Source organism: Manacus vitellinus, unplaced genomic scaffold (assembly GCF_001715985.3).
Source record: "Manacus vitellinus isolate BGI_N305 unplaced genomic scaffold, ASM171598v3 scaffold_47_pilon, whole genome shotgun sequence".
Taxonomy (NCBI): Eukaryota; Metazoa; Chordata; class Aves; order Passeriformes; family Pipridae; genus Manacus; species Manacus vitellinus.
Window position 1 is genome coordinate 5543154 of NW_021940585.1, and position 15162 is coordinate 5558315.

The 15162-nt window shown below is 53.2% G+C and overlaps 1 protein-coding gene across 1 annotated transcript; it reads right to left on the bottom strand.

Annotated features, from left to right (window-relative positions):
• Window positions 1-4173: 4173 nt before the first annotated feature.
• Window positions 4174-15156, bottom strand: LEMD2 (LEM domain containing 2). The gene is made up of 9 exons (XM_018079799.3): window positions 14574-15156; window positions 13673-13713; window positions 12701-12779; window positions 11373-11449; window positions 10649-10728; window positions 8147-8292; window positions 7045-7146; window positions 6860-6962; window positions 4174-6211 (listed from the first exon to the last, which is right to left on the bottom strand). The coding sequence occupies exons 1-9, from the start codon at window positions 14611-14613 to the stop codon at window positions 6061-6063; spliced, it is 819 nt and encodes a 272-aa protein (XP_017935288.1). The 5' UTR covers window positions 14614-15156; the 3' UTR covers window positions 4174-6060.
• Window positions 15157-15162: the final 6 nt, after the last annotated feature.

Sequence of the window (15162 nt, forward strand, 5' to 3'; positions counted from 1 at the left end):
GGACAGATGTGACCAGGGCAGCACCATCACCCCCTCCTCACCCAGGAGACAGGAACAGCAGAGGGCTGGTGGCACTCCTGGAGGGACCTGCAGCTTCCCATCATGGGCAGCAGCTCCCAGGGCTCTGCCAGGAGGGCAGCTCAGCCCTTCCCCAGAGCCAGCAGGTACAGCCTGACCCAGGAGCTGGATCCAATGACACACAGAGTATTCCCCATCCCACAGCAGGAGGCAAAGCTCAGGACTCGATGATCCCTGTGGGTGCTTTCCACCTCTGTGGTATTCTGTGATCTCTGCTGCCTGAATCTCCCCTTCCCCTCCTGCTGTGGTCAACCCCGAGCAAACAAGCACCTGGTGCAGGTGCCAGGTTTGTTTTGCACCTGGAGAGCTGGGATGGAGTGGGCTGAAGGCAGAGGAGGGGGAGAACAACCACTCCTACCTCCAAACCCACGAGCAGCTCCTTTATCTCCCCCAAGGTGGGATTTTTTCCCCCCCACTATTCCATTCTTTGGGGAGGAGTTCCTGCTCTGCAATTACCTTACCCAGGGGAACAAAGCCAGGCCCCAGCCAAGCAGTTTCCAGCCAGGAAGAAAGAGGCTCTTTGGAGCCTTTCCAGGAGTTAATAAAAGCATTTGGCATTTTGTTAAGTTGTGACAATTTTTAAAGAGGATTTTCTGCCTCGAGACCTGCAGGTTTGTTGTGGTTTGTTTTGTGTGGGTTTTTTCCCCCTCTTCCCTTCCTCAAAAATAAGGAGAAAAGCCAAAAGCAAACGGATTTGTCATAACACCTCTTTGGAGCAGAGCACAACATGACTTAAATCCTTTATTGCTTCAGAGACATTGGTCCAAGGCTGAAACTCGGCTGTCACAACCCCCTGACAGCTCTGGCAACCTTGGCATTCCGAAGGGAGTTGGGGAAAAACACCCACACTTTGATAAAGCTCTGAATGTTTTCTCCCAGGCAAAACTGGGAGCAGGATTTGCAGGAGGAGAAGGAGGTTCTTTTCAGGGAGTTTCTATTCGGAAGCAGCTCATCCATTCGGAGCAGATAAATGTTCCCACAAACACTGAGCTGCTCTGAGCTCCCCTGAAACAAGACACTTGAAATAAATCACTTCCACTGGCTCAAGGTATCGCAAATGCCAAGAGATATTTACGTCACTAAAAATACACGGAATTACAGATAAATCTGTGTCCTCCAAGCAAACCAGAAGCCTTCAGGATTTTTCCTTGAGCTAAAGGAAAAGCAACCCAGGTGCTGCAGGTGGAGGAGAGGCAGAAAGTATTGGGGAAGGAGAATAGAGAGAATATTTCTCCAGAAAAGAGATGGGGCTTGGAGCAACCTGGTCCATGGAAGGTGTCCCTGCCCATGGAAGGGGCTGGACCTGGATGAGCTCTGCCTGGGTACAAGCCCAGGCTGTTGGGGACACCTCTGCTCCCCAGGTACTTCACTTTACACCCTGCTCTCACTCAGGGCCAAACATCAGAAGAGTCTGAGCTAAGCAGGTTATTTACTCCCAACTCCAAATCCAGCCGAAAAACCCCAAGCAGATTAAATTCTCTAATCTTTAATTAGCACCTACTCCAGACCATCCCAAAAGGAACTCATGTGGCTCCAAGTTCAGGAGCAAAACGCAGCCAGCCTGGCCCTGGGAGAGACCCCTCGCCTGGAAACCAGCTGGGTCCTCGTGGCAGAAATCCTCAGGAATATTAAAATCACTTCAAGAACAAGAGTTCTGTGCACAGAACCATGCTCTTAGTGCTGCACCTCGTGGTCACCTTCCCCTCTGGGACCTGGCTCCCCAGAGCATCCCAAAGCTCCTCTGCAGAGTTTGAGCACTGCAGGGGCTGCAGGTTCTTTTTGTGCCTCATTAACAGGCAAGGCAAGAATGAGCTCTTTGTGTCCACAGCTCTCAGTACTGGAGCTACCCTGGAGCCCAGGCCAGCCCTGCACCGAGCACCCAGAGAGGGGACACGGTGCCACCACCCAGAGAGGGGACACAGTGCCACCACCCAGAGAGGGGACACGGTGCCACCACCCAGAGCTGGGACATGGTGCCACCACCCAGAGAGGGGACACGGTGCCACCACCCAGAGAGGGGACATGGTGCCACCACCCAGCACAGAAACGGGCACAGGTCCCGTCACCCCCCTGCCCAATTTCCCCTCCACACCGCCCAGCACCACCAGCCCCTCCTGCCCAGCCTGGTGCCTTCTGGTGGTGCCACGAGCACGATGGAGAACCAGGAGCCCCCAGGCCCATGTCTGCAGCCCCTGGGCTGCTCCAGAGGTTCCCAGCACCCCCCCAGTGCCAGATGTCCCTGCTGCTCCCGTCCCTTCCCACCAGCCAGGGCCATGCTTGGAGCCTTCCTAATAACATCCTGCCCACCCTCCAAAGTCATGTTCACGCTGCCCCTCCTGCCCCTGCCCTGCCCTGGCTCTCACCTGTGTGTGCAGGTGAGACACCTCCCTGGGGGGCACCTCGGGGTGCTGCTGGTGCTGCTCTCTCCTGCTCCTCGCTGTGCCTCCAGGGCAAGGAATGAGGGAAGGGTTGGGCAAGGAATGAGGGAAGGGTTGGGCACGGCCGAGTGCGGCGGCGCTGGCAGGAGCCCGGAATGTCCAGCTGACAGCTGAGCCGTGCCCGGGAGAAACCCTGCGTGGGACAGGGATCAGCCCAGGCCAGGGCTTGGGACCTGCCTGTGCTCGGCCTTCCAGCAAGGCCACGCTCCAGCCTCTTGGGCAATCGGCTCTCCAGGAAAGCAACTGGCCCTTTGGGCCAGGCTGTTCTCCACTGGCCCCCCCCTGTGTTTACCACCTCCCTGCAGAGCGGCTGGGGCTGGGCAAGGGATGGATATCCAGAGCTTCCCAGAGCTCCCAAACCCACCTGCTGGGTGGGAAAACACACCAGGGAGACGGGAGGAGAGACCCAGGGGCTGCGAGCCAGGAATGGGGTGGTGAGGGGCTGGGGTGCTGTGGGACACCAAATCACCCATCTCTGTGGTATTTATGGCAAGGGGAGCAATGCCCAGGGTGAGAGGAGGGTTTGCCCAAAGCTGGGCAGCAGGTGAGAGGATCTAGAGACATGAGAGCAGTGTGGGAATGGAAAAATCCCAGGGAACTTCCTGCCAGGGCCAGGCTGTCTCCTGCAGCCAGGCAAGGACAGCGTGTGCCCCCAGCCCGGTGTCCTCTCCAGTGTGTGCCCAGGGCAGGCTCTGGACATGCTGTGCCAGCCTGTGCCAGCCCCTGCACCCCAAGGAGAGGGACCCACGTGTTATTTAGGGGATCACAAGGCAAACACAACCTGGGCAGTGCCTGGGACAAGGAGGGGATGTGCCCACTCCCACCCCCAGTCCCAGACCAGTCCCCAACAGGACCTTGAGGACTTCAGCAAACCCCTGCCCAGGCCTGGGGCCCCGGGGCTGCCATGGGGGCTTTGCAGCAAACGGCAGCAGGTTGGGAATTGCATGTGGAATTACACCAAACAGGACCATTTCCTAACCCTGAATATATTGCAGTTGTAACTTAGCAACCTCAGCTGGGTAAGAGCATCCCGACAGGAATGCGGGTCCTGAGGAGATGCAGCCATGCAGCCTTTTCTGTTCCCAAACCTTAGACACGACTCTGCCAGAGGAGGCAGCTCCTGACAGCCACAGAGCCACCCTCCTGTGCTGCTGGAAATCCCCCCCTTTGTCACTCAGACCCACAGGATGAGATCAATTAAACATTCCTTTAACCAAACATGAGCCAACCATGTTACACAACAGTGACTGAGGGACCACTCCTGCCACTTCAGGGGACCTGGGAGAAGCTGGAACTGGCAGGAGATGTTCCACCAACACTCGGGTGAGGGAAGGATTGAAACACTCAAGGAAAATGAGCCCTGAAGACAACCTGGTTTACCATCAAGATGTGCTTATGTGCAACAGCCTCAGAGCAGGGCAGGGACATCCATCCCACTCCATCCTCATTACTTCCCTCATCACTTCCCAGTCTTCCTATACCATCACCTGGCACATGTCCCAAAAGTGCACTGAGCTCACCATGGCCTGAGGGTGCTCCAAGGCACAGGATCAGCAGCAGCTTCTGGGAAATGGAGCTCCCCGGGGCAGATCCACCTGATCTGAGCAAAACCACCTGGAACAGTCTGTGATTTCTCCATTAAAAATAAAGGTAACAATTATTTGTAATAAATTTATTTTTTATATCGATTTACAGAGCTAAATGGAACATATAAACAGCACCAAGCCATTGAAGTTTGTTCTACAAAACCAGGTTTAATACAAAAGGATGACGGCAACGCCTCACTCTGCGCTTCTGGACGGTTAAAAAAGCTCACCCAAGCCCCACAAAGAGTTTAAAAAGGTTTAAGAATGTAGGCACCAGTGTTTGAGAGAATTTGTATGGCAGCAGTGACAATCTGGTTACATTTTGGGAGAATCAAGGCTGCTTTCATTTTATTCCCTATTTATTACAGTGGGAGGAGCTGATCCTTCCCCTGAAGAGCTGTTGAGTCTCCTGCCCAAACACCCAACTTTCACAACCAAAAATATGGGGTAACAGTCAGCTCCACACAGGATATTCCCCATTTAATGGGAAAGACCTCCCTGTGTTTTGTTCCTGGAGGAACCCACTCCCTCCACCCATTCCGGGGGATGTCCAGGAGCAGGAGATCCCTGTGGATCCCCAGCAGCCCAGGGGTGCCAGGCAGACTCCCCACCCAGGGAGGTGTGGGGAGAGCTGCAGACCCTGCCAGGGGAGCAGGGACTGGCACAAGGAGCAGGGACGTGGCATCCCCTGCCCAGGAGGGAGCAGGGCTGTGGCTGCCCCAGCCCGCCCAGAGCTCATCCAGCCTCGGGATGTTCTCCCCAGGGACAACATCCACAGGACACAGGGCTCAAATCAACACTGGCTTCACTCTGCAGTTCTCCTGCCTGATGCCAGCGATGGGTTTGGTCCCTGCAGCCCCACGAGCTGTTGCACAGCCCTGGGAAGAGCAGAGCAGCCACATCTCTGCTGAGCCCAAACTGCCACACACTGGTGCCATTTCCTTGGAAACAAACACTCGTTTGCTGGACACGAAAAGCAGCTGAAGTAACCAAGTGATTACAGACACAAGACACGGAGCAGGGCCGGGAGCTGCTCCCAGGACCCGCAGGGGCTGCAGGAACCCTGCAATCCCTGTGCTGGCACATCCCTGCTCCAGCACAAGCACAGACATTGCAGCTGCCCAGCATAAACATGAACACTCAGTCCTCAAAGCCCTCCCAAAGCTGCCCTTTAATAGCCACAGACCAATCCCCGTGGCTGCAGCCCCAGCAAAGCGCCTTTGGAAGCTTCCCATATCCTTTATTTTTCCACCCAAATTCCCCCCACCCCCTTAAAATCATAAAGCACACAGACTGCAGACTTAAAAGTGTAACAGGGTCACAACCTCTCTCCATCCCCCCAGCCCAGCCCAAACCACCAAGGCACGTGAGGCTGCCTCCCTCCTCCAGGCCCAGCTTCACTCCATTCCCCCTCTGCCCCACTTTGGAAGGGTGAAGCCAACACATCTTCCTCGCTGGGAAGCAGCGAGTGCTTTCATCCCTCTCTGTCCTGACTAAAACAGATTCTAACAAAACACACCTGAACTGCCACCCTAATGTTTCCATGGGAAATGTCATCTTTAAGCACGTTGCCTGGTGGACACTGCCACCAGTTGGCCTTTGCAGAATTGAGGTCAAATTTTGCACCCCCGGGCTCTGGCAGAGACGCCCCAGCCCTCGAGAGCAGCTGTGCTTTTACTCTTTGTAAGTCGTTGCTCGCTTGCCACGGGAGCCAGGTCTCTGTGGAAGGCTCACTTTGGTGCAATTCCAGCTTCCCACCAGCTCAAGCCCATCTTCTTTCCAAGCCAACATTATTGCCCTGAATTTGCGTGTGTGAGGATTTTCAGAAAGAAGAGCAAACAGACACGTGCAACCCCAACCCTCGGGCCCTGCTCCCCCCACCACCAGCGAGGGGCCTGTCCCCTTGCAGAGGTCCATGTCCACATCCACATCCACAGCTGCTCCACTCCTGCTCCTCCTCAGTGCTCCGAGTCCGAGAGGTACGAGGGCTGAGTCCATCTCCACACCAGCATGTCCTCCCCGGCCACCCTGTGGGACTCTGTCTGGATGCGGGACTCGTTGGAGGCCAGGAAATCCACGGCTCTCTCCCACACCCGCTTCATCTTCTTTCTGCAAGAAACAGCAAGGAAAAGGAAGTAAATTAGAATCACAACCTCACTGTGCTTCCCTGCCTACAGCAACTGTGGCCGTGGATCCAGGCACCACTGGCTGTCTCCCGCTCCCTGTGCAGGCAGGGAAGGAATCCAACCAGAATCCTGGTTTTGAGGAGATTTCAGAGCAGGGCATGGACACACAGGTCCTGCCTGGAGGGAAGGTGAGACCCTCTGTCAGTGACAGTGGATTTCAGGCTCAGTTCATATTGCAAAGGGGCTCAGTGAGCAAACTGCCCTCCCCCTTCCTGCAGGAGGGATCTCACCAAGGGGACACTCTGAGGATCTCCCGTTTGGGATCCAGTTATTCTGGACACCTCACACCCAGGGACCGGTTCAACAGCTGATGCTCCATGTCCAAACAAACCAAATCCAAGTGCTGCTGGACAGAGCAACGACAACACACCTGTGGGACTGCACAGAGCACCAGCCCTGGGACTGTCCCTTCGATCTGCACCAGGTTCAGGCACAGCCTCAGTTGTGTCCAACCCTTTCCCGACCCAAAGGCTCCAGCCTCCTCCTGCAATGCAGCTCCCAGCACTCAGCTGCACTTCAGAGCTGTGCTGAATCCCATCCCAGCCCTCCCGAGGGCCCAGATCCAGCTCACCTGCTCTGAGGAGGAATCAGACTGTCCCGGACATGGAAGATGCCAACGTAGGGGTAACGTTCCAAATTCCGTTCCCATTCCTTATAGTGGTCATGGACAACAGCTGGGGGGAAGGAGAACAGAACAGTGAGAGCTCAACACTGCAGGAAGCAGAGCAGGGCTACTTGAACTCACAGAGCTCCTACCTATGATCTTCTTCACCATGTCATACATGGCTTGTTCCTCTTCCTCCATCTTCCGCCAGCGATACCTGAGGAAGATCAGGATCCCCCAAAGAGTGATCAGACCTAGGAGAATAAAAGCAAACAGAATTCAGTAACTGCCACTTGTGTATTGCTGGAAGCAGTTTTAGTTCTGACACTGCCTCTCCCCAGAGGCACCTTTCACTCCCTGTGACCCAGGCCTGCCTGGAACTGAACCCAAGTGATTCATTTTGTACCCCAGTGCAGCTGCACCCTAAAATCCCTTGGTACTGACCACCCCCTGCAGCAGAAGAGCACATGTGGATGTGGGATGAGGTGGTTGGAAGGCCTCAGCACGGAGCTCCCCCCCAAAAGAAACCTCAGCACAACCACAGTTCTGCAAGTCCCAGAGGAGTCTTTGCCAGAGGCCTCCCCCACAGTGATCACTTTGGAAGACTGTCAGGCTTCACTGCTCCAAGGAGAGCTGCTTGATAAGGAAATAAAGCCTGGGGCTCCAGTGCCAGCCCAAAATTCAGATCTATATGGAAGGTTTAGCACTGACAGTGCCCCCATTAGAATTCAGCATCTCAGTCTCTGCACTGAACAAAACTGTCCCCTGTCTCCCCCTCCCTGTCAGGCTGGATTATAAACTCCTCCAGTCACACAGCTCTCGTTATGACCTCGCTGGGTAAAACCTCTGTCTCAGCTGAGGCACGACACACTATTCCAATAAAACCTCCAACCCTGAAATGCTACAAGTCATTATTAAAGAGGCTGGAAGACTTTGGGGCTTAGAGCAAGAAAAAAGAAAAACCGACTCCTTTAGGTAAGTTAACACACTTATTTTGCAGCCCATAATAATGGATACTTGAGGAATACCCAGAGAGCTAATCAGCTGGCTGATTTAAAGCACGTTTTAAGCACTCAGAGCACAAGAGCAGTGCTGCGGGTCTCCCTGTGCTGCCAGAACAAAGGTTAATTAGACATTAACTCATCAGCAGATTCATTTCACCTCTGTTAGTCATCTCCTATGGCTGGGAACGTGTGTGTGTGCACAGGGCTTGTCCCTGCAGCGGGCAGGGGAGGCTGAGCACTCCCAACTTACTCCAGAAGAAGAGGAACAGGTTGGTGATGGCCGTGACCACGGCGCGGCGGAAGCGGCAGCCGAGCCCCATCTGCGGGCGGGCAGATTCCAGGCAGAACACTTCCTCCACGCTGGAAACAGGCCCCGCCAGGTCTCTGCCTTTCAGCCTGGTGGGAAGAGGCAGAAAATCTCACTGAGGAGAGCAGACTCCAACTGCAGTCTTTAATCAAGGCGGGGAGAACAAACAGACTGCAGATGCGGTAACTCCTCCCGCGCAGCGCACGGGAAACGCTCCGACAGCCTCCTGCTCCTGCCACAGCATTTCCCTCCTGCTCCTGCCACAGCATTTCCCTCCTGCTCCTGCCACGGCATTCCGGGACTGGCTGCTTAGCAAGGGCTGGATATGGCTGCGGAAAGGCAGCGGGGCTGGAACTGCCACCGGCACTCGGGAGCCTCCCGCTGCAGCCTCTCTGACAGCCCCTCTCAGTGTGCACAAGATTAAACTCGAAATTGGATTCCCACCTCCCAGCACAGAGATGGAAATGGTCCCCGAGTCACTGCTCCAGAGCTGGGGGAGGCCAGGGAGCTTGAGCTGCTCTCCTCAGCACTGGGGAGCAGGAACAGCTCAGCTACAACAGCGACAGAGCATCAGCTGTGTCTGCAGGGAGGGCACCACTGCCAACCACCCCCTGCCCTGCCCTGCTGCTCCCCTGAGCCCTGACCTGCTCCCAGCTCCCTCTGCCATCCCCTCACAGGGATCCAGGGGAGAGCCACCAGATCCAAAGCCACTGGACCAAAGGGGATTTTATTGAAGCTCCTAATTCTGTCTGCACTGAACAACCCATTAGACAGAGGTTTTCCCAATTCATTAGTGCTCAGCTCACAAACTGCTGACAGCTCGGATTTGATTCTGGATTCTACAGGAGATGGAGACACACAGTTGTTTCCCCCGCCCTTGTCTTATTTACAATCCAAATTCCATGAAAATATTTAAAACATGCAGCAGAATCACCCAGTGCAAAGCTCATTTTCAGTCCTGCCTCTGAGACTAGCACCTAAAAAATAATGTCATGTAGCAAAAAATGCCAGGGGCAGATGTTTGGGGCTGTTCCACACTCCTGCACAGCACACGGGCTCCAGGGAAGTGCATCCATTTGGGGAACAACAGAGCTGCTAATTATGGAAATAAAAATGTGGGAGTATATTGTATCCCACAGCTCCTACTCGAGTATAAAAATATAGATTTGAAAACTCTGGATCCCAGACCACCTACAAATCCAGACCTGCCCCTAAGGAAACCACGTCCCATCCTGGGAATTGCACACACCAGTAATCAAAGCAGGAGACACTGTCTGATCCTTGGATCACAGCAGCAGCTGCAGGAATATTTAAGAGCAAATAGAGCAATGGGAATTCCTACAAGGTTTGCTCACCAACCCCATCACTCCAACTGCTGCAATTCAGTTAATCACAGACATATTTAGCAACGTGGAAATGCAAACAACTGTTAGACTTCAGAGTTGGCACAGACTGGAGGCAGCCCACACTTCCCAGAGGAAGGTAACAGTGGCTGCAGACTCTGGTAACACTCTTTCCTAAGGTTATGGACTGAATGTTGTGGGTTTTCCCTGAAAACCCAGCACTGCTGGCTGAGAAACTCCCCCTCAGTGACCAACCACCAGCCACAGTCAGTCAGACAATCCATTCAGGAGGAATTTCCTCATGGAAGGGCTGTCAGGCACTGGAAGGGGCTCCCAGGGAGGTTTGGAGTGCCCATCCCTGGAGGTGTCCAGGGAAGGAGTGGCTGTGGCACTCAGTGCTCTGGGCTGGGGGACAAGGTGGGAACAGTCACAGGGTGGATCCATGGGCTGGGAGGACTTTTCCAACCTCAGTGATCCTGTGATTTAATGTGCACTGGGTGTTCTGCCAGAGGGACAACTGACACTCCGGATACCATTCAAGGTCCATTCTCCTCTCCTCCTCCTTGGGATTGCTCCAAAGGATCCCAGAGTGTGGGTGACATTCCCCACTGCACAGAGGGCTTTGCTGGCCAGGGAACCCTTTGGTCCAAGGATGCAGCTCCACTAATGCTGCAGCTGAAACTGTGAAACTGGGAAAAGTAACAACATGGGTAAGTTTAAGAAGGGCTGTAGGGGCAGGACCATGGGCAGACACCAGGACCACCATTTCCAAACCTCACAGGAGGCACAACACAACCACTGATGCCACAAGTAGCCCTGGCCTCCCATTCCCATCTCATCTGCAAGGCAGCAAGACATCCCTGGACACAGTGTCCTGCAGCCAGGGCTGGGGATCACACTCCTGGAGAGCTCAGTTGCCATTTTGCTGCAGGGCTGTTGTTCTCCTCTGGAAGTTTGCCCAGCAGGCACTGCCACAGCCAATCCCACATTACCTGCTGAAGCCCAGCGAGGTCTGGAAGCTGAAGGGCACCCACAGACCTGTCCAATTACACAGCAGCCAACCCTCAGAACTGGAACTTTGACACACTGGGCTTCCACTTACCAAATTCCCAAATCCTTGTTGCTGTTCAGTATCCAGTGCAGGGCAGCTTCAAACTTCTGTGGGGAGCTACCAGTAACATTCTGTGCAAGGAATCCATAAGAAGATTAGTTCTCCATTCACTTAAAATACTGAACAACATTATTTCATTACAGGAGTGGGAGAATTCCTTCCATATGGTCTGTCCCCAGGTTAATTCTTATCAGAATTCTGCAAACTGGAGGAAGGGGAACTAAGCCTGAAGGTCTGCCTGGACTAAAGTCTCCTGACTGGGTAGATGATGCATGAAGCACTCTGTGAAATAACACCATCCCAGACTGCTAAGACTAACCACTAAATACAACATAATCTTACTGACAGTTTACCAGGAAAGAAATGGAATGCTAGATCAGAGCACTCTGTCTCCTGACACTTTGGGGTATAGAAAAATCCTTCTTCTGCCCAGCCCTCAATCCAAATTTCTGGTTTCACAAGACTGATGGCTCCGGTGAAACAACAAACCATTAAGTTAAGATTTACAGGGGCTGAATCACAGATGGAGGAGAAAATGATTTTCAAAAGAACTGCTGAGAACAGGACTGGCCAAAGGGGAAGGGAGAGATATGGGAAAGAATCAAACCAGGATGAGGGAGCAGAACGGATGGTGAATTGCTTTAGTGTCTATTATTTATTGCCTTATAAGAGACTAAGCACTAGGTCATAACAAAGCTGCTCACAGCCTACTCACCATCACGTGGTCCTTCGCCTCACTAACCCAAATGCATTTGCTTTTTAGATTCTCAGGGTTTCCACATTCAAAATTACCTGGTAAAAAAGTCAAATAGAAATAATGTTTGGAAAAAAGCCCTTGAACAGCTCAGAACTACACTCTGAATGTACACCAAGAATACTCTCCTTTCCAATCAGCTCCAGCCCTGAGCAGAATGACTCCAAGGTGAGATTTATACTGCAGGCAGATCAGATTATGACTATTAATAAAATGCTCAGCCACTGCACATAGGTTAGATAAGGGCAATCAAACCACACTTTGGAGCTGCTGTTGGATAAGGGTAATCAAAGCTCACACTTCAGAGCTGCTGAACACAGAATGAGGGGGGAAATCCTGTTTGTGCCCCTTGCAGAGCACAGAGCCATGTCTGGGCCCTGGTGCCCTGCAGAGGGGCTCCTGCCACCAGGACTCAGGGACTGCAGAGTGCAGCTAATGACCAGCATTCAAAATGCTCCCAAGGAGCCGAAATCACAGCTCTGCCTTCCACCCAGGCACAGAAATGCTGGCGAGGAACTAAATCCTCTAAAACTTCCCTCACCAAGTTGACTAAACAAATGTGCTGAGAGACTGAGTAAATCTGGTGGAAATCCGGCAGCTGCCGAAGTCAGATTTGAAAAGATTTAGGAATTATGTGCAGCTTCATATCCAAAGCCTTCAGCCTTGAGGTCTGAAATACAGAAAATGGAACTGAAACACTTTTACTGATTACCACTGCTATGGATCTTGCTGAACAAGTCTCCACTTGTGCACTGGATTTCTAGCAGCCTTCTCCATCCCAAAATACGAGTGATGGGCTGGATTTACTCAATATAGTAGAGACTGAGCTGTCTGAACCCAGCTCAGAGAGCCTCTGTGGTGAGAGAAGAGAGGGGCACTCACACATCTGCTGCCACATTTCAGCGGAAAATGACAATTTCTTAAGCCATTTTTACTTTGTTTGTAAAAACACACCAGCTTACACTTAATGGCTCTGAGTGCCTTGAAGACAATTTCAAGATGTTGGCAGAATCATAAAACTGACTATTTCTACCTCAAATTCCCAGCATGTCAAGTGCAAACAAGGCCCACTCACCAGGGCAGAGCGATACGAGTGCACCAGCCGAGCACTAATCAGAATAAAAATAACCCCACCTTTTCCTGTTTTCCTATTACCTGACTTCCTCAGAGCTCTTCAAAGGGAACTGACTGTTCCAGAAACCACTCTCTCCAAAGTGAGGGCAGAAAGCACCAGGGAGCTGGGAGAGGCAGTTCCTGGACGCCCAGGAGTTCTGAGTGACTGAACTCCCCTGCCTGCACGGACAGGTAGTTGTAGAGCTCGTGCAGCACAGCCATGGTCATGTCCCTCTGCTTGGCCTGGCAGAACTGCTGGCAGAGACAGGAGCAAACATGAGCAGTGGCAGTGGGACAGTGGGAGAGCAGCTACAGACCCCACACAGAGCAGCAGTGCAGTCTGGCTCGGTCCTGCCCCACCAGCTCCCACCAAACACACCCACAGGACTGGCAGGTTCCAGTCAAAGGTGACCTGGGGAATTCTCTGCAAGTCCCTGCCCCTGGCAGGGGGTGGAACTGGGTGAGATTTAAGGTCCCTTCCAGCCCAAACCAGTCTGGGATTCTACGAAGTACCACCGACCACCCCAGCCCAGCCTGCAGCACCAGCCACCCCCTGGGATGGATCTGTGGTCCCCAGAACATCCCAGCCACCAACCAGGACTCAGAATCCAACAGGAAATTTTCTCACTCCTAATCATAGCATCCCAGACCCGTTTGGGTGGGAAGGGACCTTAAAGTTCATCTTGTTCTGCCACAGGCAGAGACACCTTCCACTATCCCAGGTTGCTCCAAGCCCTGTCCAACCTGGCCTGGAACACTCCCAGGGATGGGGCAGCCACAGCTTCCCCAACAATCCATCCTGACAGGGAGAACAAGCTGTGCAGACACTCCGTCCAGGGAATTAGCTGGATTAAATCTTGTACTGTTAAAGCTGCAAACAGCTTTATTGCAAACCAATATCACTTCTGGTACAACTGTTAAAGAAATTGATTCACGTAATTGGGAATTTAAATTTTTATCTTTCGGAGTCTCATACACATTCCTAATTTAATCTGGCCCATTAATTCCAACCCATCAAGTCCCAAGTTTTTTGTAAAATGATAGAACTAATCATTTTACAGCAATACTGCTATGGGTGGATGTTACATAGAATAATCACTGTTCTGTGAGAATCCCCCAGACCTGAAGATAAATAAATAAATGCTTACATCATCCGTGCTTTTGTCACAATCCACAGGCAAGAGATTAACTACGAGAGAGAAGAGGGTGAGTTAGCTGGCTGCAAGTAAGAGCTTTGATCAAGAGAGTAATTATCTTTTAAAAGGAGGTTCTGCTTTAAAGCCTGATGCTGCTGTTGTTAATCTCCCTCGGGCAGCACCTTGCAATGCAAATGGCCTGTTCAGGAGCTGCTCTGGGAGCAGCACTGGAGAAAAACAAATAAAAAGGTGCCAGTGATGAATCTGGTCAGCTGGGAAGTAAAAACTGGGGCTGGATGCTCTAACAGCTCCTGTTTGAGGAGATGCTTCACACCCCTTCCCACTGATCTTTACACTCCAGTGATGCCACTCGCTGCCCACCACAGTCACCTCAAGTATCTGGGAGAGAAATCAAACCTCCTTGAGGCACAGGCTTTTTTAAAATCAGGTGTGGGGAAGCCCCTTTCCATTTCTCATGGAAGCTCTGTCACATTTTAAGTGCCCAATTCGTTTGCTGCACTTCCCCTGCCCAGGATAAAGGTTGGGAAGGGCTGAGCCAGCAGAGGGAACACTGAAAGCACACACTGGGTGTTACAGAGACATTGTGTTCTCCATCCTTGGCCTAGCAGGAATCCATAAAATCCATCCTTGGCCTAGCAGGAATGGCACTCCCCATAAAACCCACGGTTCTGAGGAACTGAAGGCCAAGCTCATTTGGAAAAATCACCCACTTGACTTGCTTTCCATGACTGAGGTTTCCCATGGGCAAGGGGAGATGGAAACGGGGACAGACACAGAGATGTCAGGTTAGAGCAATGAGAATGATAAATATGACGGTGACAGAAGCAATAAAGGTAAAGCAGGAAGGAGGTGAGGAATAGAGTTTAAATCAGAATTAAACCCGTGCACGTACAGCTCTCGTCTCTCCTGTCCAGCCAGCCTGACCCAACCATCTTCACCACGAGGATGCCCAGAAAAATGAGGAGCAGCACTACGCTGGCGAGGCAGAGGAAGTGGGAGAGGTAGTATTCCAGGCCTTTTCCCTTCCCCTCGGGCTGCTGCCGGGGGGCTGAGCGGAGCAGGGCAGTGCGGGGGGTCACTCCGTACCCCCCATCGCTGGACGCCCGCCACGGGAAGCGCCGGATCAGCCCCCCGGCCCGGCCGCCAGCGCTCGCATCCCTCTCTGCCTCCTTGCCAGCGCTGGAAGTCAGGTCCTCCTTCCCCCTCCTGAACAGCTGACTGAGCCCCCCGGGGGCCGCCGAGGAGCCCCACTGGGTGCTGGGGGTCACCTCACTTCCCCGCCTCCACCAGCTGTTGGAGGAGAGCCCCTTCCTCTCCCCCGCCGTGTCCCAGGGGTCCCGGGAGCTCTGGCCCCCAGCTCCCACTGTGCCCCAATGGCTCCTGGACTTCAGGCCCCCGCTCTCCTCGCTGGGAAGGGGTTTGGAGCCGAGCCCCCCGCTCCTGCCAGGCGAGGAGCCCCAGTATGGCGTGGAGCTCAGCCC

What these genes read in the sequence shown, in the direction of transcription:
- LEMD2 (XM_018079799.3), bottom strand. Translation starts at nt 14,613, where the DNA reads ATGGTTGGGTCAGGCTGGCTGGACAGGAGAGACGAGAGCT. An exon ending in AGGCGAAGGACCACGTGATG is followed by an intron (nt 10,729 to 11,372) that starts GTGAGTAGGCTG and finishes TTCCTTGCACAG; the next exon opens with AATGTTACTGGTAGCTCCCC. An exon ending in CTGATTCCTCCTCAGAGCAG is followed by an intron (nt 6,212 to 6,859) that starts GTGAGCTGGATC and finishes TGTTTCTTGCAG; the next exon opens with AAAGAAGATGAAGCGGGTGT.